At 46.0% G+C, this 26,354-nt stretch overlaps 1 protein-coding gene across 1 annotated transcript in view; it reads left to right on the top strand.

The window, feature by feature from the left end:
- The window catches only part of LOC134943919 (NACHT, LRR and PYD domains-containing protein 1a-like), a 330,645-nt gene that overhangs the window by 41,753 nt on the left and 262,538 nt on the right, over positions 1 to 26,354 (top strand). Inside the window, exons 2-3 of the mRNA XM_063932485.1 lie at positions 5,486 to 5,593; positions 10,794 to 10,892. Coding sequence (XP_063788555.1) covers positions 5,486 to 5,593; positions 10,794 to 10,892 — 207 coding nt within the window. The remainder of the gene's footprint in view (positions 1 to 5,485; positions 5,594 to 10,793; positions 10,893 to 26,354) is intronic.

The following is a 26,354-nucleotide window of genomic DNA, read 5'->3' as shown; positions in this document are numbered from 1 at the left end:
ACTAGGGACTTGGAGGACTCCAAGTTGCTGGACGTAGTCAGGGCCCTGAAAATATATGTTTCCAGGACGGCTGGAGTCAGAAAATCTGACTCGCTGTTTATCCTGTATGCACCCAACAAGCTGGGTGCTCCTGCTTCTAAACAGACTATTGCTCGTTGGATTTGTAGTACAATTCAGCTTCAACATTCTGTGGCAGGCCTGCCACAGCCAAAATCTGTAAATGCCCACTCCACAAGGAAGGTGGGCTCATCTTGGGCGGCTGCCCGAGGGGTCTCGGCTTTACAACTTTGCCGAGCAGCTACTTGGTCAGGGGCAAACACGTTTGCTAAATTCTACAAATTTGATACCCTGGCTGAGGAGGACCTGGAGTTCTCTCATTCAGTGCTGCAGAGTCATCCGCTCTCTCCCGCCCGTTTGGGAGCTTTGGTATAATCCCCATGGTCCTTACGGAGTTCCCAGCATCCACTTAGGACGTCAGAGAAAATAAGAATTTACTCACCGGTAATTCTATTTCTCGTAGTCCGTAGTGGATGCTGGGCGCCCATCCCAAGTGCGGATTATCTGCAATACTTGTACATAGTTATTGTTAACTAAATCGGGTTATTGTTGTAGTGAGCCATCCTTTGAGAGGCTCCTCTGTTATCATACTGTTAACTGGGTTCAGATCACAAGTTGTACGGTGTGATTGGTGTGGCTGGTTTGAGTCTTACCCGGGATTCATGAATCCTTCCTTATTGTGTACGCTCGTCCGGGCACAGTATCCTAACTGAGGCTTGGAGGAGGGTCATAGGGGGAGGAGCCAGTGCACACCAGCTAGTCCTAAAGCTTTACTTTTGTGCCCAGTCTCCTGCGGAGCCGCTATTCCCCATGGTCCTTACGGAGTTCCCAGCATCCACTACGGACTACGAGAAATAGAATTACCGGTGAGTAAATTCTTATTTTCTAGGCCCCCTAGTTTGAAGCTCCACCAGTATCATGTAGATAGATCCTTAGTATGTTTCAACATTTCCAATTCCCGAAAACCAGGAAATTGGGAGGTGACATGGAATAATCAAACCATGGCATTTTCGCACAGAGCTGATAGGATACCCGTAGACTCTGAACTTATACGCCAAATAGCCAACAGTGGAAGGTATTTTCGGTATATGTATACTCAAGGAAGCAAGACCATGCGGGTTTGAGAAGTATCACCAGGGTACTGTGCTCATATCATACAGCCTGATACTTGTACTGAACAGATGACAGAACTAGGGATTGGGTTTTTCACTTGGAAAGTATGTAATATGGTGATGTCATATTCTGTCCCATATGTTCTCCCCGATGATGCTTATTTCATATGTGGGAGGAAGGCGAATAAGTGGCTTGCCCCTAACTCAGAGGGATTGTGTTACATTGGAAGAGTGTTGCCAGAGGTCATGACCATAACCCATGATAAGATGAAAGACGTTCACCGCAGTGCTCAGGCTCCTTATACTCATACTCATTATGAACACACCCGTACCGCCAGAGGAATTATAAATTATAGGTTGTCAGGAATCCGCAGTCTCCATTGCATCACTTCCAGTGAACAGGGGTCTCCTGGCTTCAGTCCTCTGTTTTCAGAGTATTCCCTGTGAATTGAACCTGTGGAACTACAGGTTCCAGCAGTTCCAGTCTTCAGTCTCCTGCAGCCCACAGCTCACTGTGCTCCACCTAACCAGTTCTATCTTTTGGTAACCACTGGTTTCAGCCAGCAGCCTGGAATACACAGTGTTTCTAGTTAAACAGCATTTACTCCCGGTGGACTACTGATCCCAGCCAGCAACCAGCAGTGCATGGCATTAACTGTCTACAGTGTTATTCTCCCGGTTAATCACCAGCTCCAGTTAACTCACAGCTGATCTGAACACCCAATCCAGCAGGGTGTGTCCTCACAGAGATCATCCAATCATCACAGACCAAGGTGTTTAAACTCCAGTTCCTGGCTCAGTCTCATTGCCTTGGACAACACGTCACATCACGTGAACAGGCGGCTCCTGTTTGCAATCCTCTGTCTACAGAGATTTCCTTGTGTATTGGACCTGTGGAACTACAGGTCCCAGCTGTTCCGTTTCAGTTTCCAGCTGTTCCGTTCCAGTTTCCAGCTGTAACAGTTCCATTCCAGTTTCCAGCTGTTCCTGTGGAACTACAAGTTCCAGCAACCCCTCCAGCTCCCCTGCGACAATTAGTGTGCTAGGTCCTGTGTTCCAGTCTCCAGTTCCCCTGTGTTCCTGGTTACCTACCTGTTCCTCCGTGTTCCTGGTTACCTGCTTGTTACTCCGTGTTCCTGGTTATCCTACTACAGCTCCGTGGAACTACAAGCATCAGCAACTCCTGCATTCATTTACAGGCTTCACACCAATCTACAACACAGGGTGCTTCAGCCTCAGCTGTAGAGACTCCATCTCCAGGTGCAGCTCATCACCTCACCTGTGAATCAGCTTGCAAGCTGCCTGTGCTTTCCCAATAGCACTGTGAACCCTGCATCAAGTCTTTTGCATCTGCTACCAGGTTTGCTACCATTATCATCACCTCTGCTGGCTCCACGTGTTTATCATCTCTGGTTCCCATACCAGCATATTGATCAACCATACTATCATACTGTTTTGCCATAGACTCTTACTGTTTTGCCATAGACTCTTACTGTTTTGCCATAGACTCTTACTGTTTTGCCATAGACTCTCACTGTTTTGCCACAGACTCTCAGCTTCCACGCTGCACCATACCCATTGCATTTATTATTGTTTATTTCTCCAAAGTATTCCTGCTGCCATATTGTTTTACTTTTCATTCAATAAAACAACATCGCGCACATGCGCAGGAATCCAATCCAGTATCCTCACTTCTTCCATCCTACCTCCACTGACCCACTAGCGCCCCCTCCCGGGGACACAAACCAAACCGAACCTGACATAGGTATATCCATGCGCTAGCGAACCTGATAGATAATATCACCGAGATGTATGACGACACCTTCAGGTATACGGGTAGGGAGTTGCAAGCTTACAAGACAGAACTGATCCAGCACAGGATGGTCCTCAATTATATCACAGCCGTGACGGGTGGGTACTGTGTCACTTTGGCAACTCAATATGGAGTGAAGTGCTGCACGTATATTACAAACAGCACTGACGACCCCAAGTTAGATCATCAATCAAAAGATGGACGATATCTTGCAGTTGAAGTGGGAGTTCCGAAGGAGACACAATCTTACCCTGACTACTGTGAGTAATGAACTGACCGGCTGGGTCTCATGGTTGAACCCACAAAATTGTTTCTCAGGTTTAGGAGAGTGGGCTCAAAATGTCATTGTGAGTGTAGGAAAGTTTCTTCTTTGTATCCTGGGAGTCGTCATAATTATTGGCTTGATATTTAGGTGTTTCGAATTTTAACGCTGCGCAAGCATGGCACAAATTTGATGAGTTTAAGGAGCGGGGGCATTGTTACAGCAACAGATTTGATTTACGACCCATCCATAGAGACAATGTTATGATAAGACATGATTGCAAATTAATTCCACGGCCCATTTCTTTCATCCGTTTTTCCTTTGTCTCCCCCTTGGCCCAGATACACCGATCCGGAAAAGACATCGACTGCACCCAAGAATGATTATGAAAATGTTATGTAAATGTATTTTAGATATGTGTCTTATCTTCACCTTTACAAACCTTCAGTTAGTGACACACATAGTCGACAGGTGATATCCACATATATTAGCACTCACATATGTTCCCCCTCCATGTATCATCAACTAAATGTGCACCCCATTTGTTGGAACAAGAAGCCGAAAAGAGCTCGGTAGTGTTTGTTGGCCCACTTACAGACCCTTAATACGGGATAAGAAGGATTTAATGTATACTTCGCAATACCTCGAAGCTTATCTAGAACATATACGGCACGATGATACATGCCCCTCAGACATGGATTTATACATACATGCTTTTACTATCCCACTAGGTCATACATTTCCCACCTACACCTCTCCTCCTACCATCCAATCATCTGTAGATATTGTAATGTATATTTTTCTATTTAATGTTTAGATAGTGGCAGTTATTGTTGACTGCCAAAGGGTGGACTGTCAAAGTCGAAAAATATTGTAGCACACACACCACGTACTAACCACACACATGCCCGCTGCGCGTGCACTTGTTCCGCTGTGCGTGCACATATCCGCAATTTGCGTATGATCGCTCCCGCGATCCTGCGCGTGGTGTGGGCATTTACGGCGGAGTTTGTGAGTGCATAGAGGGTTATCAGAACATTACATATTTAACTCAAATAGTGCACTTTGTACACATAGCCCCCCTGCACCACATCAGCAAGTATCAACAGTTTAAATGATTCCAGGACTAAGGGATTCGCCTTTGCATGATAGGAAGGGACAGACTAAGGTTATAAGGTGATGTCTAGTATCCAGCTGGAGGGTATTTTAAGGGTAACATTCCGGTGTTGGTTAGAGGAAGATTGCATGTTCCTGCGTATAGTTATGTGCAGAAGTAGAATATAGATATAAACTGTATTTACTGTATATTATGTATGCGGTGGGAATCCAGAGGAGACCACCCACAAGAGCAGTTGGGAAAGACATCGCCCACCTTTTCAAATCAACCTATGACCTCTCCTGTAATGTAAAGATGCATCTCTGTGTCCAATAGACAAAGGGATTACAGTAACCATTGTATTGTTTATGGAAGTTGTGTATAATAAGCCTGTTGCTGCCTGGCCGGTTAGAAGACTCTGAATGCTATCTACCTGATGAGCGGAGGACTAGTCCAGGTTGCGCAAGCGAATATTCTCACGTATGTACATTGACTGTAGCCATTATTCTGTTGTAGATTTATCTTGTTAACTTTGTAGTGTATAATTTGTATTGTTATTCCCTTTCAAATAATCCACTGTGGCGTTAGAACCCAGCGGTTAACTACAAATGGGTGTTGTGTGCTCTTTTCCCTGCTAGGGTTTAAAAGCGTATTTAACTGTATAAGGTTTAAGAGTGTATTGATAAGGTGTGTACGCACTGCGGGTACTTTATACCGTCAGCGCTGCGTAAGGTTTAAAGTGTAATCATATCATTGCATTGTATTACTAATAAGGTTTAAAGTGTATCAATTGTGTGTGTACGCACTGTGTGTACTTTGTACCCCCAGCGCGGCGTTTGTAAGCTAAGTCCGTACGTGGTACGGGACTCTGTACGCAAATAGCGTACGAAGTACGTAGCGTGAGTATTAAGTCTAGCGGCCGCAGTGTCTCCATGGTAAAAGCGTGTTTAAAGGTATAGCTTTATGGTTTAAGATAATATCGACATTATCAATAGTTTAACATTCATAGTAAAGAAAAATAATTTACAGTACAGTATATCATATGATGACACATATAGTATGTACCTTACATGTGCAAAATGTAACATTATATAGCAGGATATTCAGTTAAGTAAAATTGCTATGGTGCATTTGATGTCTTCCAGGTCCCATTATAACTCCCCCTGTTGTCAGGAAAAGGAAAAGAAAATTAAAGGACTTTATTGTTACACCTATAATCACTGGAAGTTTGGAAAGCCAGAACATCCCAGAAGGTAAATGGAACTGTCTCAACCACTTCACTGGATGAAACTGAGCTGTATAATTGTTGTGCTCTCATAGCAAAGTCAGAACAGATAGAGATACATTGGTTATTATATTCCACAGGAGAATTTATTCTCTCTTGGGGCATGATTCAGAGGTGGGCGTTGTTGTGGCATCAGACGCAAGCAGCCAATGTTTTCAGTCTGCGCATGCTTCCAAGCCACACTGCGCATGCGTTCTTACTGTTGGGAGTCACATATCAAATTTGGACACACTGACAATTTCGGGGTGAGTTCCTGGGAGGTAACAGGGGATGGATAACCAGAAGCAGGTGTCATGGACAACAATTGTGGCTTTTACCACAGTTGCACCGGCACCATAGGACTAGAACAATGGCCCTCATTCCGAGTTGTTCGCTCGCTAGCTGCTTTTAGCAGCATTGCACACGCTAGGCCGCCGCCTACTGGGAGTGAATCTTAGCTTTGCAGAATTGCGTACGAAAGATTCGCATAATTGCGAATAGAAATTTCTTAGCAGTTTCTGAGTAGCTCGATACTTACTCTGCCACTGCGATCAGCTCAGTCAGTTTCGTTTCTGGTTTGATATCACAAACACACCCAGCGTTCGTTCAGACACTCCTGCGTTTTTCCCAGAAACGGCAGCGTTTTTCCTCACACACCCATAAAACGGCCTGTTTCCGCCCAGAAAAACCCACTTCCTGTCAATCACACTCCGATCACCAGAACGATGAAAAATCCTCGTTATGCCGTGAGTAAAATACCTAACTTTTGTGTAAAATAACTAAGCGCATGCGCAGTAAGCGACTAATCGCAATATAGCGAAACTCGGCAACGAGCGAACAACTCGGAATGAGGGCCAATGTGTGATGATGCAACTGATAGTGCATCTCTGTATACATAGTGGCGGATTAGCCCCGCAGCCGGTGGCATCTCAGGAGCAAGCTGATCTGCTACTGTATTATGGGGGTAATTCCAAGTTGATCGCAGCAGGACATTTTTTAGCAGTTGGGCAAAACCATGTGCACTGCAGGGAGGGCAGATATAACATTTGTAGAGAGAGTTAGATTTGGGTGGGGTATTTTGTTTCTGTGCAGGGTAAATACTGGCTGCTTTAATTTTACACTGCAATTTAGATTTCATTTTGAACACACCCCACCCAAATATAACTCTCTCTGCACATGTTAAATCTGCCCTCACCCCCCCACCCCCACCCCCTGCAATGCACATGGTTTTGCCCAACTGCTAAAAAATTTCCTGCTGCGATCAACTTGGAATCACCCCCTATAATTTAGATGCACTCGCACTGTGCAAAGTGATGTAGTTGCGGCTGCAGTAGCGCCCACCTCTGTATCCGTCCCCTGATAAGAATAGTATCCCTGTATTTATTGTGTAAGAATATGGCTATAACTGTTCCTCAGTTTCTAAAAGCTTAATATTAACCATAACATCTGTGATTCCATAGTGGTGAGCTGGCCTTTCATGGGAGCTGTAGATCTAACCAGTAATACAGGAGCAGATGTATCAACCCTGGAGAAGTGATAAAGTGTAAGGAGATAACGCACCAGCTAATCAGCTCCTAACTGTCATGTTACAGGCTGTGTTTGAAAAACGACAGCAGCTGATTGGCTGGTGCGTTATCACGTTACACTTTATCACTTCTGCATTCTAAATACATCTGCCCCACAGTGTGATACATTTTTTAAAAATCTTGGAGCAAACACCACACGGCACCTTCACTATTTCATCTGATAGTGCTATTCCAGCTGTAGTAAGTGATATTGGTGGTTGAAAGAGATTGTTGAAATAAAGGGGTGTTTTCCGACATAGGAGTAGCACTGCCCAATTTGCCAGAGCAGTACACGACTTACCCTTTCTACAGGGTATATAGGGGGTCATTCCGAGTTGTTCGCTCGCAAGCTGCTTTTAGCAGCTTTGCACACGCTAAGCCGCCGCCTACTGGGAGTGAATCTTAGCTTATCAAAATTGCGAACGAAAGATTAGCAGAATTGCGAATAGACACTTCTTAGCAGTTTCTGAGTAGCTCCACACTTACTCGGCAACTGCGATCAGTTCAGTGCTCGTCGTTCCTGGTTTGACGTCACAAACACACCCAGCGTTCGCCCAGACACTCCTCCATTTCTCCAGCCACTCCCGCGTTTTTCCCAGAAACGGTAGCATTTTTTCGCACACACCCATAAAACGGCCAGTTTCCGCCCAGAAACACCCACTTCCTGTCAATCACATTACGATCACCTGAACGAAGAAAAAACCTTGTGAGTAAAATACCTAACTGCATAGCAAATTTAATTGGCGCAGTCGCACTGCGGACACTGCGCATGCGCTTTAGCGACTAATCGCTCCCTTGCGAGAAAAAAATAACAAGCGAACAACTCGGAATGACCCCCTTAGTACAGCTAGATGAGGATCTGACACTATAAATCCTTATTATTAATCACACCAGACTCCATTAAACATATTAGACCTGGAACTAAACTGATCAGGTAAATACAGATTGAGTCTCCCATATCCAAAATTCCAAAAATACGGAATTGTTTGCACATAACTGAGATAGTGGCACCTTTGCTTTCTGATGGTACAATAATGTTGTTTTATTGCACAAAATTATTAAGAATATTGTATAACATGACCTATTAGGTAAATATGAAACATAAATGCATTTCTGTGTCCCATCCCCAAGATATCTCATTATGTAATGCAAGTATTCCAAACTACAGAAAAATCCGATACCCAAAATACTTCTAGTCTCAAGCAATTCGGATATAGGAGACTCAACCTGTACACAAACTACCAATTCAGTCACACATCGTAATAAGAGGGTCACTAGACTAATACCATAATCCATGGAAAGTTATTTTTCAGAGTACTGGCAGAAGATACCAGGAGAAAACCATAAGTAGACGTTTTAGATGTATAGGGGTCTATTTATAAATAAAAATGAGACATACTTTTGCTTTCTCTCTTTTAAAGGGGGCTGTTCAGGAATTATGTACTGTATATATAGATGAGGGACAGCAGGACAGTGTCCAAATAGTGGGACTGTCCTCCTGAAATAGGGACAGTTGGGAGGTATGGTTATGTGTTATTTTACCTGCACAAACAGAAAACAGGGAAGAAACAGAGGGTGTTGCGCATGAGCAATTTCTCGACCATCGGGAAACTGCAGGTTGGATCAACATTTATTTTTACTTTTTTTCGCAAATGACAACTCACACTGTGGGGAATAACACCACTTGTATTTATGTGAAAAAGTCACAGTGGGGTACAGCACACACAGGTTGTACAAATAAAGAACTCTTTTTTTAAAACTGTTCAAGCTTTTTAAAAGCTTTTCACAAATGACAACTGGGGTATAGCACAGTGCAAAAAAAAGAATAAAAAAGAAAACTATTTTTTACTTTTTTCGCAACTCAGACTGCGGAGTCACAGTGCTTATATTATTTATGTGAACGCAGTGGGGTACAGTCTGCAGATTTACAGTGGAGCAGCTGTGTGACACACTTAGAGAATAGATGTACTGTAGTTCTCCCTCAGCAAGGGTCAGGGTAAATGGTGCACTCTCTGCCTTTCCTCACAATCCATCTGGATATACCTTCAAATGACACATTTTATTCTCTCCTTACCACATTTTAACTTGGTTCATTGGCTTACCTTGCCACTTGAGTCCTTCTGCAAAGCTAAAACCCCTCCCAAACATTTGATTTTGACATCTACAAACTCTGCTTACAGTACACGGGGCCTAATTCAGACCTGATAGCAGCAGCAATTTTTTTCTCTAATGGGCAAAGCCATCTGCACTGCAGATATAACATGTGCAGAGAGAGTTAGATTTGGGTGAGGTGTGTTCAAAATGAAATCTAAATTACAGTGTAAAAATAAAGCAGCCAGTATTTACCCTGCACAGAAACAATATAACCCACTCAAGTATAACTCTCTCTGCACATGTTACATCTGCCCCCCCCCTGCAGTGCACATGGTTTTGCCCATTAGAGAAAGATTTTGCTGCGATCAGGTCTGAATTAGACCCATAGTTTGTCACCCTCGCTCTCACATGTGGCACACAGAGTTGGGAATGGAACTTTCTGATGAACAGTGGTCTCAGATATTTAGCTATACCCATGCATCCTCCAGCTTGGTTAGTTCTGGAAACACAATATAAAATAATTTCTACCATTCTCAAGCATCTTTTGGATGTTTGCTGGCCTTGCACCCAGTATATATCTTCATATCTCGTGTCATTGCTCGCTGTTGCCAAACGTTTGGCTCACGTTGAGGACATTTTCAGAAATAATTACTGTAACTTCCTCTTACCGCCGAGTTTTGGCTCCTAAATATAATTAATATTAATAATGTTAATGAATATGTCTTGTATTAATATATCTTGCGAACACAGCAAAAATGTTAATGCACTGTCTTTGGAGATCCAAATCCACTCCATCCATATCTTAGTGGCTCCAGATGAATGATCTTTATATGACAATGGAGAACTTGACCCCACCATTTCTGTTTTAAACAGCAGATTTCATAATGGCATGGTATGAATGGTTCAGATTTAAGGAGTCTGAGGATTATAAGACCTATGACATACCCTCCCAGCACCTCCCCCCCCCCCCCCCCCGGGACAATGCCTCATCCTCAACGTCGGCCCCCTTTGTTCCTATAACACAACCGTAATTTACACTATCTTCTCTCAGTGACATTCCATTGTATGACTGTACAGGTTCCTTATGTCAGTAAACAATTCCTTTCCCCGTCATCTATCCTGAGACAGAGACCATCACCTTTTCACTCTTTATCCTATTCATCTTCCCTGTATTCTATCAACTTTCAAGCGTATCACCCTGGACCCCCCCCCCCCCCCTTCCTTTGTCCTTATGCCTTGTTATATTTTATCTCCTTTGCTTTATTGTCATAATCAGTGCTGGTGTTCACTATTCAATGTGCTCTCTGATACAGTACTTCCTCTGTATTTAGGTAACATAGTATCTGAGGTTGAAAAGACAATTTGTCCATCGAGTTCAACCTATTTGTGGTCTCCTGAGCAGGTTAATTTGGTCTAAAATTTTGACTGATGCTGATGTCAGCTGTTGCGTTTTATTCCTCTTTTTATAGTAACTATAGTGCGTGACTATGCACCATAACCCTGCATTTAAAATAATGTTTTTTTTCACAGAACGGAGTCCCAGCCACCGACGCCAGGTGGATCCTCACCCGTCTAGCCAGGAAGCTGATCCTCTGGAGGGCCCCAGTGGCGCCCTCCCTCGCTTGCCAAGTAAGTACAGTAACATAGTAACTAAGGTTGAAAAAAGACAATTGTCCATCGAGTTCAACCTATTTGTGGTCTCCTATGCAGTCCTATTATAGGACTAGTTATTTTTATGTTAGGACTAGTTATATTAACTATAATGCGTGACTACGCACCATAACCCTGAATATCTTTATCCAATAGGAATTTATCTAACCCATTCTTAAAGGTGTTGAATGAGTCCGCCATTACAACTCCCTCAGGCAGGGAATTCCAAACACATATTGTCCTTACCGTGAAAAAGCCTTTACGCCGTGATGTGCAGAATCTCTTATCCTCTAACCTAAGCGAGTGTCCCCGAGTCCTCTTTGTTGATCAAACCAAAAACAGGTCTCGCGCCAGGTCTGTGTATTGTCCACTTATATATTTTTAGATGTTGATCATGTCCCCTCTTAGTCTCCTCTTTTCCAGTGTAAACATGTCTAGCTTTGCAAGCCTTTCCTCGTATTCCAGCATCTTCATGCCCTTAATTAGTTTGGTCGCCCGCCTCTGAACCTTTTCAAGCTCCATGATATCCTTTTTGTAGTATGGTGCCCAGAATTGTACACAGTATTCAAGGTGTGGCCTCACTAGTGATTTATATAACGGGAGTATAACACTCTCGTCCCTAGCATCGATTCCCCGTTTTATACATGCTAATATCTTATTAGCCTTCTTTGCTGCAATCCTACATTGGGTACTGCTGCTTAATTTGCTATCTATGAGAACACCTAATTCCTTTTCCAGTACAGAATCCCCTAATTTTACCCCATTTAGTATGTAGGTGTTATTTTAGTTCTTGCTACCACAGTGCATTGCCTTACACTTGTCTGTATTGACGCACATTTTCCATTTGGCTGCCCATGCTTCTAATTTAACTCAGTCGTTCTGAAGACACTCAGCATCCTCCTCCGTATTTATAGCCTTACACAATTTGGTATCATCTGCAAAAATTTACACCATGCTCTCTAGACCTTCTGTTAGGACGTTAATGAAAATGTTGAACAATAGCGGTCCTAGTACCGAGCCTTTGCGGCACACCACTTAGTACTTTAATCCAATATGAAAAGGACCCATTAACCACAACGCGCTGCTCCCTATTATCTAACAAATCTTTGACTCAAGTGCATATTGTGCTTCCTAGCCCTGTTTCTTGTAGCTTGTAGATAAGTCGCATGTGTGGTACTGTGTCGAAAGCTTTGGCAAAGTCTAAAAAGATTACATCCACCTCCTTACCCTGATCGAGGTTTGCACTTACTGTTTCGTAAAAGCAAAGAAAGTTGGTTTGACAGGATCTGTCCTTCACAAATCCATGTTGATTCTTTTAATTACCTTATTGGTTTCAAGGAACTTCTGAATACTTTCCCTTAGAATACCTTCCAATACTGTCCCCACTATAGATGTAAGACTAACTGGTCTATAATTACCCGGTTCAGCTTTACTTCCCTTTTTGAATATAGGCACTACTTCCGCTATACGCCAGTCTTTGGGAACCATATGTTAGGGTCTCCTGCCCTGTGCTGCCACGTCGTCATGGCAAGCGGGAGACAAGTGCTAGCGGAGTAACCTGAGCGCAGCTGATACTCCGGTTCGGGTCTTTTGCTGTGCAGTGGTTATAGGCTCTGTGCACGGCAGGGGATCCGGTGCTGGTTTTTGTGCTCACAGTCTGTGAGGTCTGAGTGGGGCGTGGACAGCACCTGCTTTATAAGGCCTCTTTCCAGGTTAAACAGATGCTGCTGAATCTTTGTTGGTTAGTCAGTTTCTGAAAGTTAGCCAGTACTGTGTAGCTTTGTATTTGTTTGTTGCTTACTGCAAATAGGCCTGGGGATTTGGTATTACACTCTGCCAATCCAGACCTAGCAGTAAGACTGGAGTCAGTCGTTTAGCTTGCTGGGGTTCTGTTACTACTCTGTGAACTTAGCAAGTTTGCGGCTGTATTCTAAGACTTGCCTGTCTAATCCTGTCTCACTGTGCTAGGTGTCAGGGGTCAGTTTAGTGGCAGTAAGCTGAACCTGTGCACTGCAAGTGAGAATTAGGATTGTGGAGACTCTCCTTGTGTCTATCATTCCATCTCTGACCAAGGAGTTTACTGCCACACCCGTTGGTAACCCTTTAGGGTTTTGCTGTTGCCCTTAGCAACAGCATTTCGGGTTCTCTATGTATTAAAACACAACATCTTGCTTTTCCCATCTGAGCATTTCTTATACAAGGGAGATACCCAGTTCCGTAGCCTCTGGGCTTCTCTGTTCACTTTGTGTGTATTTTGTTACCCTTTCACCTTCTGTGTACGTTATGTCATATTCCCCAGTCTGTCTGTGAGTCCATTTGGTGTGCATAACAGTTCAAACACCAGTACATTCCTGCAGGCACTGGTGTGCATAACATATTCAGCAGCCTAATACTCCTGTTGAAATTTTGTGGGAATATGGAGCATACCCCTCAAAATACGTTGCAACAGGTGGTCGATCAGGTGCAGGTCCTGACTCGACAATTTAATGATCTGTCCATTAAAATGCACACCTCCCAGGCTGCTGGCGGAGCTCCCGCAGCAGCAGCACCTGCAGGGGTTAAGGAGCCGAAAGTAAATCTCCCGGATCGTTTTTCTGGAGATCGCTCGCAGTTCTTTTGTTTCAAGGAGAGCTGCAAGCTATACTTCCGGCTTAGGCCTCAGTCTTCTGGGTCGGAAATTCAGCGGGTGGGCATAGTGATTTCCTTGCTACAAGGAGACCCACAGGTCTGGGCATATGGGTTGCAGCCTGACTGTCCGTCGCTTAAAAGTGTTGATGCTTTTTTTACGGCACTGGGCATGTTGTATGATGACCCTGACAAGACGGCCTCAGCCGAGGCTCAGATTTCGATCCTTAAGCAAGGGCGAAGGCCAGTTGAGGTTTACTGTACGGAGTTTCGGAGGTTGACCCATGATACCCAGTGGAATGACCCAGCCCTGAGACACCAGTACCGAAGAGGTCTTTCTAACCAGATAAAGGACCAACTGGTACAATATCCCTTGCCTGATAGCTTGGATCAGCTCATGCAGTTATCCATCCGGGTGGATAGACGGCTGAGAGAGCGTAGGCTTGAAAGGGAGACTGAGATTTCCTTCCTTCCCAAGGGAACCTCAGACTCTGAGGAATTTTCCGAGGAGCCTATGCAGATTGGGGCTACCCGCCTCTCCTCGCGTGAGAAGACGCGGAGGATACAGCAGGGGTTGTGTTTGTACTGTGGGAATAAAGGTCATGTGGTAGTATCATGCCCAGAAAAGCCGGAAAACTTCAGGGCCTGAGGGTGATGGGAAATATCCTGTCAGGCCAGAAGTCAGAATTTCCCAAGAAGACTTTTATCATTCCGGTGACCTTGAAGATCCTCGGTCAAACTGTCAAGACTGAGGCCTTTGTGGACAGTGGGGCCGACAGGGTTTTTATGGACCGCCAATTCGCCCTGAAACACTCTGTTCCCTTAGTACCCTTGGCATCGGAAATTGAGATTTGTGGGTTAAACGGGGAACCATTATACCAAGGTAAAATTACCTCTTGCACTAGCCAGATTTCTTTGTTTATTGGAGCCACACACTCTGAAAAATTGTCCTTTTATGTGACTGTCTGTACTTTTGCCCCATTGGTGTTGGGGTTACCCTGGTTAAGGGCCCACAATCCTCAATTTGACTGGGTCTCTGGGGAGATTCTTAGTTGGGGTACTGATTGTTTCAGGAGTTGCTTGAGCCTTCCAGTCAGGCTCTCGCAGCTAAGTTTGCCAGGATTGCCAGGGTGTTATGCAGATTTTGCGGACGTGTTCTCCAAAAAAGTTGCAGAGGTACTACCTCCCCATCGCCCCTATGACTGTGCCATTGATTTGTTGCCAAATGCTAAGCTTCCCAAGAGCAGGTTGTACTCCCTGTCACGTCCTGAGACTCAGGCTATGGCAGAGTACATTCAGGAGAACTTGGCTAAGGGATTTATCAGACCTTCACAGTCTCCAGTTGGGTCGGGGTTCTTCTTCGTGGGTAAAAAGGACGGTTCGTTGCGACCCTGCATCGACTTCAGGGAATTGAACCGTATCACGATTAAAAACTCATACCCACTGCCTCTCATTTCGGTCTTGTTTGACCAGCTTCGTACTGCCACCATTTTTTCTAAGATTGACCTACGCGGTGCGTACAATCTAATCCGAATAAGAGAGGGGGATGAATGGAAGACTGCCTTTAATACCCACTCAGGGCATTATGAATATTTGGTGATGCCTTTTGGGCTCTGTAATGCCCCGGCAGTCTTCCAGGATTTCATGAATGATGTGCTCAGGGAATATTTGGATAGATTCTTAGTTGTATACTTAGATGACATCCTAATCTTCTCCCATTCCCTGGAGGAACATCGGAAGCATGTACGCTTAGTCCTCCAGAAACTCAGAGACCACCGGCTTGGGGCGAAGCTGGAGAAGTGCGAATTTGAAGTTCAGCAAATCGCATTTCTAGGATATATTATCTCCCCAGAAGGTTTCCAAATGGAGGGTTCCAAGGTACAGGCAGTCCTGAATTGGGTGCAGCCCACTAGTTTGAAGGCGCTTCAGCATTTCCTGGGCTTTGCGAATTTTTATAGACGATTTATCGCTGGATTTTCGTCTATAGTGGCGCCCTTGGTGGCACTCACTAAGAAAGGTGCGGATGTTGCTCACTGGTCTTGTGAGGCTAAAGCGGCTTTTGCCCGTCTCAAAAGGGCATTTGTATCGGCCAAGGTGCTGCGACACCCAGATCCAGAGCGTCCTTTTGTGGTGGAGGTGGATGCCTCTGAGATGGGTATTGGGGCAGTGCTTTCTCAGATGGGAGTGTCTGATAATCGCCTTCATCCCTGTGCTTACTTTTCCCGTAAATTTTCGCCTGCCGAGATGAATTATGACGTGGGTAACCGGGAATTGTTGGCTATTAAGGATGCACTCGAGGAGTGGAGACACTGGCTTGAGGGGGCTAAGTTTGTGGTCTCAATTCTCACTGACCATAAGAATCTGGCATATTTAGAGTCAGCGAAGCGTCTCAATGCCAGGCAGGCACGATGGGCTTTGTTTTTTGCTCGCTTTAATTTTTTGATAACATTTCGCCCTGGGTCAAAAAACATCAAGGCTGATGCGCTCTCGCGGAGTTTTGCTCCAATCCAGGAGACCACCGAGGAGCCGTTGCCCATTGTTTCCCCATCATGTATTAAAGTGGGCATTACCCAGGACCTCTTATCATTAGTCCTTAGAGTACAGGAGCAGGCTGCTCCAGACCTTCCGGTAGGTCTTTTGTTTGTGCCTCCTAGGTTAAGACAGCGAGTGTTCCTGGAATTCCATGCCAAGAAGTCGGCAGGTCACCCGGGTATTGCCAGAACTCAGGGAGTTGCTATCTAGGGCGGTGTGGTGGCCCTCGGTGGCTAAGGATGTGGATCAGTGGGTTCGGGCATGTGACATCTGTGCCCGAAATAAGACTCCTAGAGGGGTTCCTGTTGGCCCATTACATCCACTCTCTATCCCATCTAAACCATGGACCCACATTTCAATGGATTTTGTGGTGGACTTGCCCAAATCCTCGGGGATGACAGCCATCTGGGTTGTCGTTGACAGGTTTTCGAAGATGGCGCACTTCGTTCCACTGGTTGGGCTGCCATCGGCCAGACGCCTGTCTGAATTATTTATGCTGCATGTTGTGCGTCTCCACGGGTTGCCACTTGATGTGGTCTCTGACCGCGGATCCCAGTTTGTGGCCAAATTCTGGAGGGCATTTTGTTCCGATCTCCAGATTTCTGTCAGCTTGTCGTCAGGCTACCATCCGCAGTCTAATGGGCAGACTGAAAGGGTGAACCAGTCCTTGGAGCAGTTCCTCAGGTGTTATGTCTCCAAGTGTCAGACTGACTGGGTTGCTCATCTGTCCATGGCGGAGTTTGCCTATAACAACGCGGCTCACTCTGCTACAGGGATCTCTCCCTTCCTTTGTGTGTATGGGCATCATCCTAAGGCCAATTCTTTTGACCCCCTGGACTCCACGCCTGGTGGTTCCTCTGTGGTATTTGGCGGAAAGTGAAGAAAGCCCTTGTGTCTGTGTCATTAGTGACCAAAAGGGTTTTTGATAAGCGGAAAAGACCCTGCAGCTTCAAATTAGGAGACTTCGTCTGGTTGTCTACCAAGAATTTGAAGTTGAGACAGCCATCTCATAAGTTAGGCCCCCGGTTCATCGGCCCTTATAAGATCACCAGGGTTATCAATCCGATGGCATTTCAGTTAGATCTGCCCCGTTCTTTGGGTATCAATAAAACATTTCATTGTTCCCTTTTAAAACGGGCGATTAGTAATCCTTCTTCCAGTGGAAGACCTTCCCCTCTTCTGATACGTGGCCAGAGGGAGTTTGTTGTTGAAAGGATTCTTGACTCCAAGATGGTTCGGGGTCGGCTGTCATTTTTGGTGCACTGGAAGGGGTATGGCCCGGAGGAGCGGTCGTGGGTGCGCAGTTGTGATCTTCATGCCCCCAGACTGATACGCTCTTTCTTCTCGCAGTTCCCCGATAAACCCGGTGGTAGGGGTTCTTTGACCCCTCGTCAGAGGGGGGGTACTGTTAGGGTCTCCTGCCCTGTGCTGCCACGTCGTCATGGCAACCGGGAGACAAGTGCTAGCGGAGTAACCTGAGCGCAGCTGATACTCCGGTTCGGGTCTTTTGCTGTGCAGTGGTTATAGGCTCTGTGCACGGCAGGGGATCCGGTGCTGTTTTTTGTGCTCACAGTCTGTGAGGTCTGAGTGGGGCGTGGACAGCACCTGCTTTATAAGGCCTCTTTCCAGGTTAAACAGATGCTGCTGAATCTTTGTTGGTTAGTCAGTTTCTGAAAGTTAGCCAGTACTGTGTAGCTTTGTATTTGTTTGTTGCTTACTGCAAATAGGCCTGGGGATTTGGTATTACACTCTGCCAATCCAGACCTAACAGTAAAACTGGAGTCAGTCGTTTAGCTTGCTGGGGTTCTGTTACTACTCTGTGAACTTAGCAAGTTTGCGGCTGTATTCTATGACTTGCCTGTCTAATCCTGTCTCACTGTGCTAGGTGTCAGGGGTCAGTTTAGTGGCAGTAAGCTGAACCTGTGCACTGCAAGTAAGAATTAGGATTGTGGAGACTCTCCTTGTGTCTATCATTCCATCTCTGACCAAGGAGTTTACTGCCACACCCGTTGGTAACCCTTTAGGGTTTTGCTGTTGCCCTTAGCAACAGCATTTCGGGTTCTCTATGTATTAAAACACAACATCTTGCTTTTCTCATCTGAGCATTTCTTATACAAGGGAGATACCCAGTTCCTTAGCCTCTGGGCTTCTCTGTTCACTTTGTGTGTATTTTGTTACCCTATCACCTTCTGTGTACGTTATGTCATATTCCCCAGTCTGTCTGTGAGTCCATTTGGTGTGCATAACAGTTCAAACACCAGTACATTCCTGCAGGCACTGGTGTGCATAACACCATACCAGATATAACTGAATCTTTAAAGATCAAAAATAGCGGTTTTGCAAGTTCAGAGTGAAGCTCCATTAGAACCCTTGGGTGAACTCCATCGGGACCCGGTGACTTATTAATCTTTAAATGTTTTAATCGGTCACAGACTTCCTCCTCACTTAAATAAGTACCTATCAGCGGGATATTCTCATTATTGTGATTGTGATTTAGTCCCTGAATTTGGTCCTCTCTTGTAATACTGTTGAAAAAAACTAATTTAGTGTGTCCGTTATGTCATTATCATTTTTGATTAAGACTCCCAACTTATCTTTTAAAGGGCCTATATACTCCCTTTTTTAATCTCTTGCTATTGATATATTTAAAGATTTTGGGGGGGGGATTCTCTTTGCTTTCCTTTGCTACTAGTTTTTCAGTTTCTACTTTAACCGCTCTTATTTCTTATTTGCATATTTTGTTACAGTCCTTATAGTGCCGAAATGACTCAGCATTCCTGTCAGATTTGTATTTTTTTAATGCTCGCCTTTTCTTACCCATAAGTACCTTTATCTTTTTGGTAAGCCACATCGGTTTATGATTTTTATTCTTTCTTTTCTTTCGGCTCGTAGGGATAAATTTGAGAGTATTTTCAGCTAGTAGTGATTTTAATACATCCCATTTCTCCGTAGTATTTAATCCTAGAAACAAACCTTCCCATTCAATAACCCTTAACGCTTCCCTCATCATTTCAAAGTTGGCTTTGCTAAAGTTTAGAGTCCTAGTTGAGCCAGTATAGGACTGTTTATGAAAACTGATATTGAATGTGACCATATTGTGGTCGCTGTTTCCTATGGGTTCCCCTACTGTAATACCTGATACCAATTCCCCATTGTTTGTTAATACCAGGTCTAAGACTGCATTGTACCTGGTAGGTTCTTTAATTAGTTGAAATAAGTAGTTATCATTTACTGTGTTTAAAAACATATTGCCCCTAGCAGTATCACATGAATCGTTTTTCCAGTTAATCTACGGATAGTTAAAATCTCCCATCACTACTATGTCTCCTACTCCTGCTGCTCTTTCAATTTGCTTCAGTAACAATTCCTCATCAGATGCGTTGATACCAGGCGGCTTATAGCATACACCCAATACTAACTTTTTTTATTCCTTTTTCCCCGCATGCAATTTCTACCCATAACGTCTCGACAGTGTCTACAGTCAGGGCCGGTTCTTGCCCTTTTGGCGCTCCGGGCGGGATCATCAACAGGAACAAAGTATGAACAGGTCGAAAAACAGGAAAAAAACATTTATTATCAGAAGTATAAGACCTTTCTTTAACGTCCTAAGTGGATGCTGGGGACTCCGTAAGGACCATGGGGATTAGCGGCTCCGCAGGAGACTGGGCACAACTAGAGAAAGCTTTAGGACTACCTGGTGTGCACTGGCTCCTCCCACTAAGACCCTCCTCCAGACCTCAGTTAGATTATTGTGCCCGGCCGAGCTGGATGCACACTAGGGGCTCTCCTGAGCACCTAGAAAGAAAGTATATTTAGGTTTTTTATTTTCAGTGAGATCTGCTGGCAACAGACTCACTGCAGCGAGGGACTAAGGGGAGAAGAAGCGAACCTACCTAACAGGTGGTAGTTTGGGCTTCTTAGGCTACTGGACACCATTAGCTCCAGAGGGATCGACCGCAGGACCCGACCTTGGTGTTCGTTCCCGGAGCCGCGCCGCCGTCCCCCTTACAGGGCCAGAAGCACGAAGAGATCCGGAAAATCGGCGGCAGAAGACTTCGGTCTTCACCAAGGTAGCGCACAGCACTGTAGCTGTGCGCCATTGCTCCTCATGTACACCTCACACTTCGGTCACTGATGGGTGCAGGGCGCTGGGGGGGGGGCGCCCTGAGGGCAATAAATAACACCTTGGCTGGCAAATCTACATCATATATAGTCCTAGAGGCTATATAGATGTAAAATTACCCCTGCCAGTATCACAGAAAAAGCGGGAGAAAAGTCAGCCGAAAAGGGGGCGGGGCTTCTCCCTCAGCACACTGGCGCCATTTTCTCTTCACAGTGCAGCTGGAAGACAGCTCCCCAGGCTCTCCCCTGTAGTTTTCAGGCTCAAAGGGTTAAAAAGAGAGGGGGGGGGGCACTAAATTTAGGCGCAATATATGTATACAAGCAGCTATTTGGGGAAAAATCACTCAGTTGTAGTGTTAATCCCTGCATTATATAGCGCTCTGGTGTGTGCTGGCATACTCTCTCTCGGTCTCCCCAAAGGACTTTGTGGGGTCCTGTCCTCAGTCAGAGCATTCCCTGTGTGTGTGCGGTGTGTCGGTACGGCTGTGTCGACATGTTGGATGAGGAATACGTGGAGGCGGAGCAGAGGCCGATAAATGGGATGTCGCCCCCTGTGGGGCCGACACCAGAGTGGATGGATAGGTGGAAGGTATTAACTGACAGTGTCAACTCCTTACATAAAAGGCTGGATGACGTAACAGCTGTGGGACAGCCGGCTTCTCAGCCCGCGCCTGCCCAGGCGTCTCAAAGGCCATCAGGGGCTCAAACAACGCCCTTTACCTCAGATGGCAGACACAGATGTCGACACGGAGTCTGACTCCAGTGTCGACGAGGTTGAGACATATACACAATCCACTAGGAACATCCATTACATGATATCGGCAATGAAAAATGTGTTACGCATTTTCTGACATGAACCCAAGTACCACATAAAAGGGGTTTTATTTTTGGGGAGAAAAAGCAGCCAGTGTTTTGTTCCCCCATCAGATGAATGAATGAAGTGTGTAAAGAAGCGTGGTTTCCCCCGATAAGAAACTGGTAATTTCTAAAAAGTGACTGATGGCGTACCCTTTCCCGCCAGAGGATAGGTCACGTTGGGAGATATCCCTCAGGGTGGATAAGGCGCTCACACGTTGTCAAAAGGTGGCACTGCCGTCTTAGGATACGGCCACCTTGAAGGAACCTGCTGATAAAAAGCAGGAGGCGATCCTGAAGTCTGTATTTACACACTCAGGTTATATACTGAAACCTGCAATTGCCTTGTCTTATATATAAAGGATGCACAGAGGGATATTTGCCGACTGGCATCCAGAATTAATGCAATGTCCATTCTGCCAGGAGGGTAGTAGAAACCCGGCAGTGGACAGGTGATGCTGCATTTAAAAGGCACATGGAGATTCTGCCTTATAAGGGTGAGGAATTGTTTGGGGATGGTCTCTGGGACCTCGTATCCACAGCAACAGCTGGGAAGAAAATTTTTTACCTCAGGTTTCCTCACAAAAGCCTAAAGAAAGCACCGTATTTTCAGGTACAGTCCTTTCGGCTTCAGAAAAGCAAGCGGGTCAAAGGCGCTTCCTTTCTGCACAGAGACAAGGGAAGAAGGAAAAAGCTGCACCAGTCAGCCAGTTCCAGGATCAAATATCTTCCCTCGCTTCCTCTGAGTCCACCGCATGACGCTGGGGCTCCACAGGTGGAGACAGGTGTGGTGGGGGTGCGTCTCGGGAATTGCAGGGATCAGTGGGCTTGCCCACAGGTGGATCCCTAGGTTCTGCAAGTAGTATCACAGGGATACAGGCTTGAGTTCGAGACGACTCCCCCTCGCCGTTGCCTCACATCAGCCTTGCCTGCTGCCCTCGGAGAAAGGTAGTACTGGCGGCGATTCACAAGCTGTACTTCCAGCAGGTGAAATCAAGGTACCCCTCCTTCAACAAGGCCGGGGTTACTATTCCAAAATGTTGTACCGAAACCAGACGGTTCGGTGAGACCCATTCTAAAATTGAAATCCTTGAACACTTATATACGAAGGTTCAAGTTCAAAATGGAATCGCTCAGGGCGATTATTGCAAGCCTGGAAAATTTCAGGGTATAACTGGACATCAAGGATACTTACCTGCATGTCCCTATTTACCCTCGTCACCAGGTGTACCTCAAGATTGTGGTACAGGATTGTCATTACCAATTCCAGACGTTGCCGTTGGTCTGTCCCCGGCACGAGGGTATTTACCAAGGTAATGGCCGAAGTACTTATCCCGTACTTGGACGATCTCCTTATAAAGGCGAGGTCCAGGGAGCAGTTGTTCGTCGGAGTAGCACTATCTCAGGAAGTGCTACAACAGCACGGCTGGATTCTGAATATTCCAAAGTCGCAGCTGGTTCCTACGACGCGTCTACTGTTCCTGGGTATGGTTCTGGACACAGAACAAGAAGAAAAAGGGTTTCTCCCGGAGGAGAAGTCCAAGGAGTTGGCGTCTCTAGACTGAGACCTCCTAATACAAATACAGGTATCGGTGCATGTATGCACGCGAGTCTTGGGAAAGATGGTAGCTTCTTACGAAGAATTTCCATTTGCCAAGTCCCATGCAAGGATCTTCCAGTGGGATCTGTTGGACAAGTGGTCCGGGTCGCATCCTCAGATGCATCGGCGGATAACCCTGTCTCCAAGGGCCAAGGTGTCGCTGTGGTGGTGACTGCAGAGTGCTCATCTTCTAGGGGGCCGCAGATTCGGCATACAGGACAGGGTCCTGGTGACCACGGATGCCAGCCTTCAAGGCTGGGGGGCAGTCACACAGGGAAGAAACTTCCAAGGCCTATGGAAAAGTCAGGAGACTTCCCTACACATAAATGTTCTGGAACTATGGGCCATTTACAATGCCCTAAGTCAGGCTAGACCCCTGCTTCAACACCGGCCGGTGCTGACCCAGTCAGACAACATCACGGCGGTCGCTCATGTTAACCGACAGGGCGGCACAAGAAGCAGGATGGCGATGGCAGAAGCCACAAGGATTCTCCGATGGGCGGAAAATCATGTGTTAGCACTGTCAGCAGTGTTCATTCCCGGAGTGGACAACTGAGAAGTAGACTTTCTCAGCAGACACGACCTCCACTCGAGAGAGTGGGACTTCATCCAGAAGTCTTCCAAATGATTGTACACCGTGGAGAAAGGCCACAGGTGGACAGGATGGCGTCCCGCCTCAACAAAAAGCTACAAAGATATTGCGCCAGGTCAAGGGACCCTCAGGCGATAGCTGTGGACGCTCTGGTAACACAGTGGGTGTACCAGTCGGTGTATGTGTTCCCTTCTCTGCCTCTCATACCCATGGTAATGAGAATAATAAGAAGGAGAGGAGTAAGAACTATACTCATTGTTCCGGGTGGCCAAGAAGAGCTTGGTACCCAGAACTCCAAAAAATGATCTCAGAGGACCCATGGCCTCTGCCGCTCAGACAGGACCTGCTGCAGCAGGGGGCCTGTCTGTTCCAAGACGTACCGCGGCTGCGTTTGACGGCATGGCGGATGAACGCCGGATCCTGAAGGAAAAGGGCATTCCGGAGGAAGTTATCCCTACGCTATTTAAAGCTAGGAAAGAAGTGAACGCAAACCATTATCACCGCATATGGCGGAAATATGTTGCGTTCTGTGAGGCCAGTAAGGCCCCAAAGGAGGAATTTCAGCTAGGTCGCTTTCTGCACTTCCTACAAGTCAGAGGTGACTATGGGCCTAAAATTGGGTTCCATTAAGGTCCAGATTTCGTCTGTGTACATTTTCTTCAAAAAAAAAAAAGAACTGGCTTCACTGCCTGAAGTTCAGACTTTTGTTAAGGGAGTGCTGCATATTCAGCCCCCGTTTGTGCCTCCAGTGGCACCGTGGGATCTCAACGTAGTGTTGGATTTCCTGAAGTCGCATTGGGTTGAGCCACTTAAATCCGTGGAGCTAAAATACCTCACGTGGAAAGTGGTCATGCTGTGGGCCTTGGCGTCGGCCAGGCGTGTATCAGAATTGGCGGCTTTGTCAAAAGCTCTTATCTGTATTTTATATGGATAGGGCAGAATTGAGGACTCGTTCCCAATTCCTTCCTAAGGTGGTAGCAGTTGTTCATGTGAACCAACCTATTGTGGTGCCTGCGGCTGCTTGGGACTTGGAGGATTCCGAGTTTTCTGGACGTAGTCAGGGCCCTGAAAAGTATATATTTCCAGGACGGCTGGAGTCAGGAAAACTGACTCGCTATTTATCCTGTATGCACCCAACAAGCTGGGTGCTCCTGCTTCTAAGCAGACTAGTGCTCGCTGGATCTGTAGCACGATTCAACTTGCACATTCTGCGGCTGGACTGCCGCACCCTAAATCTGTGAAAGCCCATTCCACGAGGAAAGTGGGCTCTTCTTGGGCGGCTGCCCGAGGGGTCTCGGCTTTACAAATTTGCCGAGCTGTTACTTGGTCGGCTTAAAACACTCTTGCAAGAGTCTACAAGTTTGATACCTTGGCTGAGGAGGACCTAGAGTTTGCTCATTCGGTGCTGCAGAGTCACCCGCACTCTCCCGCCCGTTTGGGGGCTTTGGTATAATCCCCATGGTCCTTACGGAGTCCCCAGCATCCACTTAGGACGTTAGAGAAAATAAGATTTTACTCACCGGTAAATCTATTTCTCGTAGTCCGTAGTGGATGCTGGGCGCCCATCCCAAGTGCGGATTGTCTGCAATACTCGTATATAGTTATTGCCTAACTAAAGGGTTATTGTTGAGCCATCTGTTGAGAGGCTCAGTTGTTATCATACTGTTAACTGGGTATAGTATCACGAGTTATACGGTGTGATTGGTGTGGCTGGTATGAGTCTTACCCGGGATTCAAAATCCTTCCTTATTGTGTCAGCTCTTCCGGGCACAGCATCCTAACTGAGGTCTGGAGGAGGGTCTTAGTGGGAGGAGCCAGTGCACACCAGGTAGTCCTAAAGCTTTCTTTAGTTGTGCCCAGTCTCCTGCGGAGCCGCTAATCCCCATGGTCCTTACGGAGTCCCCAGCATCCACTACAGACTACGAGAAATAGATTTACCGGTGAGTAAAATCTTGTTTTTTAAAAACCTGAAACATGGGAAGATATTCAGGAGGGGACTGTAGACAGTAGCGGATCTTGCCACGGGCAAGCAGGGCTTTTGCCCGGGGTGCCGCGTTCCAGGGGGCGCCGCACCATGGCAAGATCCGCTACTGCTGTGACCCCCGCTGTCCACTGTGTCCCCCGCTGGTTCCCCGCTGTGAAGGGAACTAGACGCTACGCATCTAGTTTCCCTTCGTGGAGAGGACCTTTGCTGTGCAGTGTGCGGTGCGCAATGATGTCATCGCGCACTGCACAGCAAAGGTCCTCTCCATGAAGGGAAACTAGACGCGTAGCGTCTAGTTCACTTCACAGCGGGGGACACAGCGGTAGCGGATCTTGCCATGGTGCGGTGCCCTCCGGAAGGCGGCACCCCGGGCAAAAGTCCTGCTTGCCCGTGGCAAGATCCGCTACTGTCTACAGTGCCCTCCTGAATATCTTCCCATGTTTCAGGTTTTTATAAAGGTCTTATACTTCTGATAATAAATGTTTTTTTCTTGTGCGACCTGTTCATACTTTGTTCCTGTTGATGATGATATGTTACTGTGCCTTTATTTTCCTAAGAAACACAATTTGCATTAAAAAAAAAATCGAATAACTAATTTAAATGTTAAAATCCATGGAGTGCCGCTCTCTTCCTTCTGTTAGGGTACCTGGACATTCTACTGATCGCAAATGAGCCAACACTCAGTGTAAATCAGTCCAGCTTGTGGGGTGCATCCTCACTGATGTCGGACACATTCAACAAAATATAACTGTATATAAATAGGTCACTCACCACTTATTGTTGAATCAAGATTAAATGTTTATTAAGAACATACCACCAGTAACGATTTGTAAGACACGAGTCAACATTTCATTCTGCATTTTAGACTTCCCTATTGTGATGGGATTCATGGTTGTCTTCACTATGGGTTGGTTCACTTGAATTAAGGGTCTTGAGAAAGGTCTAAAATGCAGGATGAAACATTGACTGCCAATGACGCACGCACAGTGCACTTGCTAGGTCCAAACCAGAGTGCAACGTGTTAATGTTAGGTTATCACTTTGCTTCTAACTATTCGCTGGGCTTTTTAAGAAGCTCTGTCTGACCACTAACTGAATATTAGTCATGATTAAATCAGTAAGGCTCTACTGC

The sequence above is a fragment of the Pseudophryne corroboree genome, chromosome 7 (genome assembly GCF_028390025.1).
Source record: "Pseudophryne corroboree isolate aPseCor3 chromosome 7, aPseCor3.hap2, whole genome shotgun sequence".
Lineage (NCBI taxonomy): Eukaryota > Metazoa > Chordata > Amphibia > Anura > Myobatrachidae > Pseudophryne > Pseudophryne corroboree.
The sequence above is the reverse complement of the archived record's forward strand: the minus strand, read 5'-3'. Positions and strand labels throughout refer to the sequence as shown.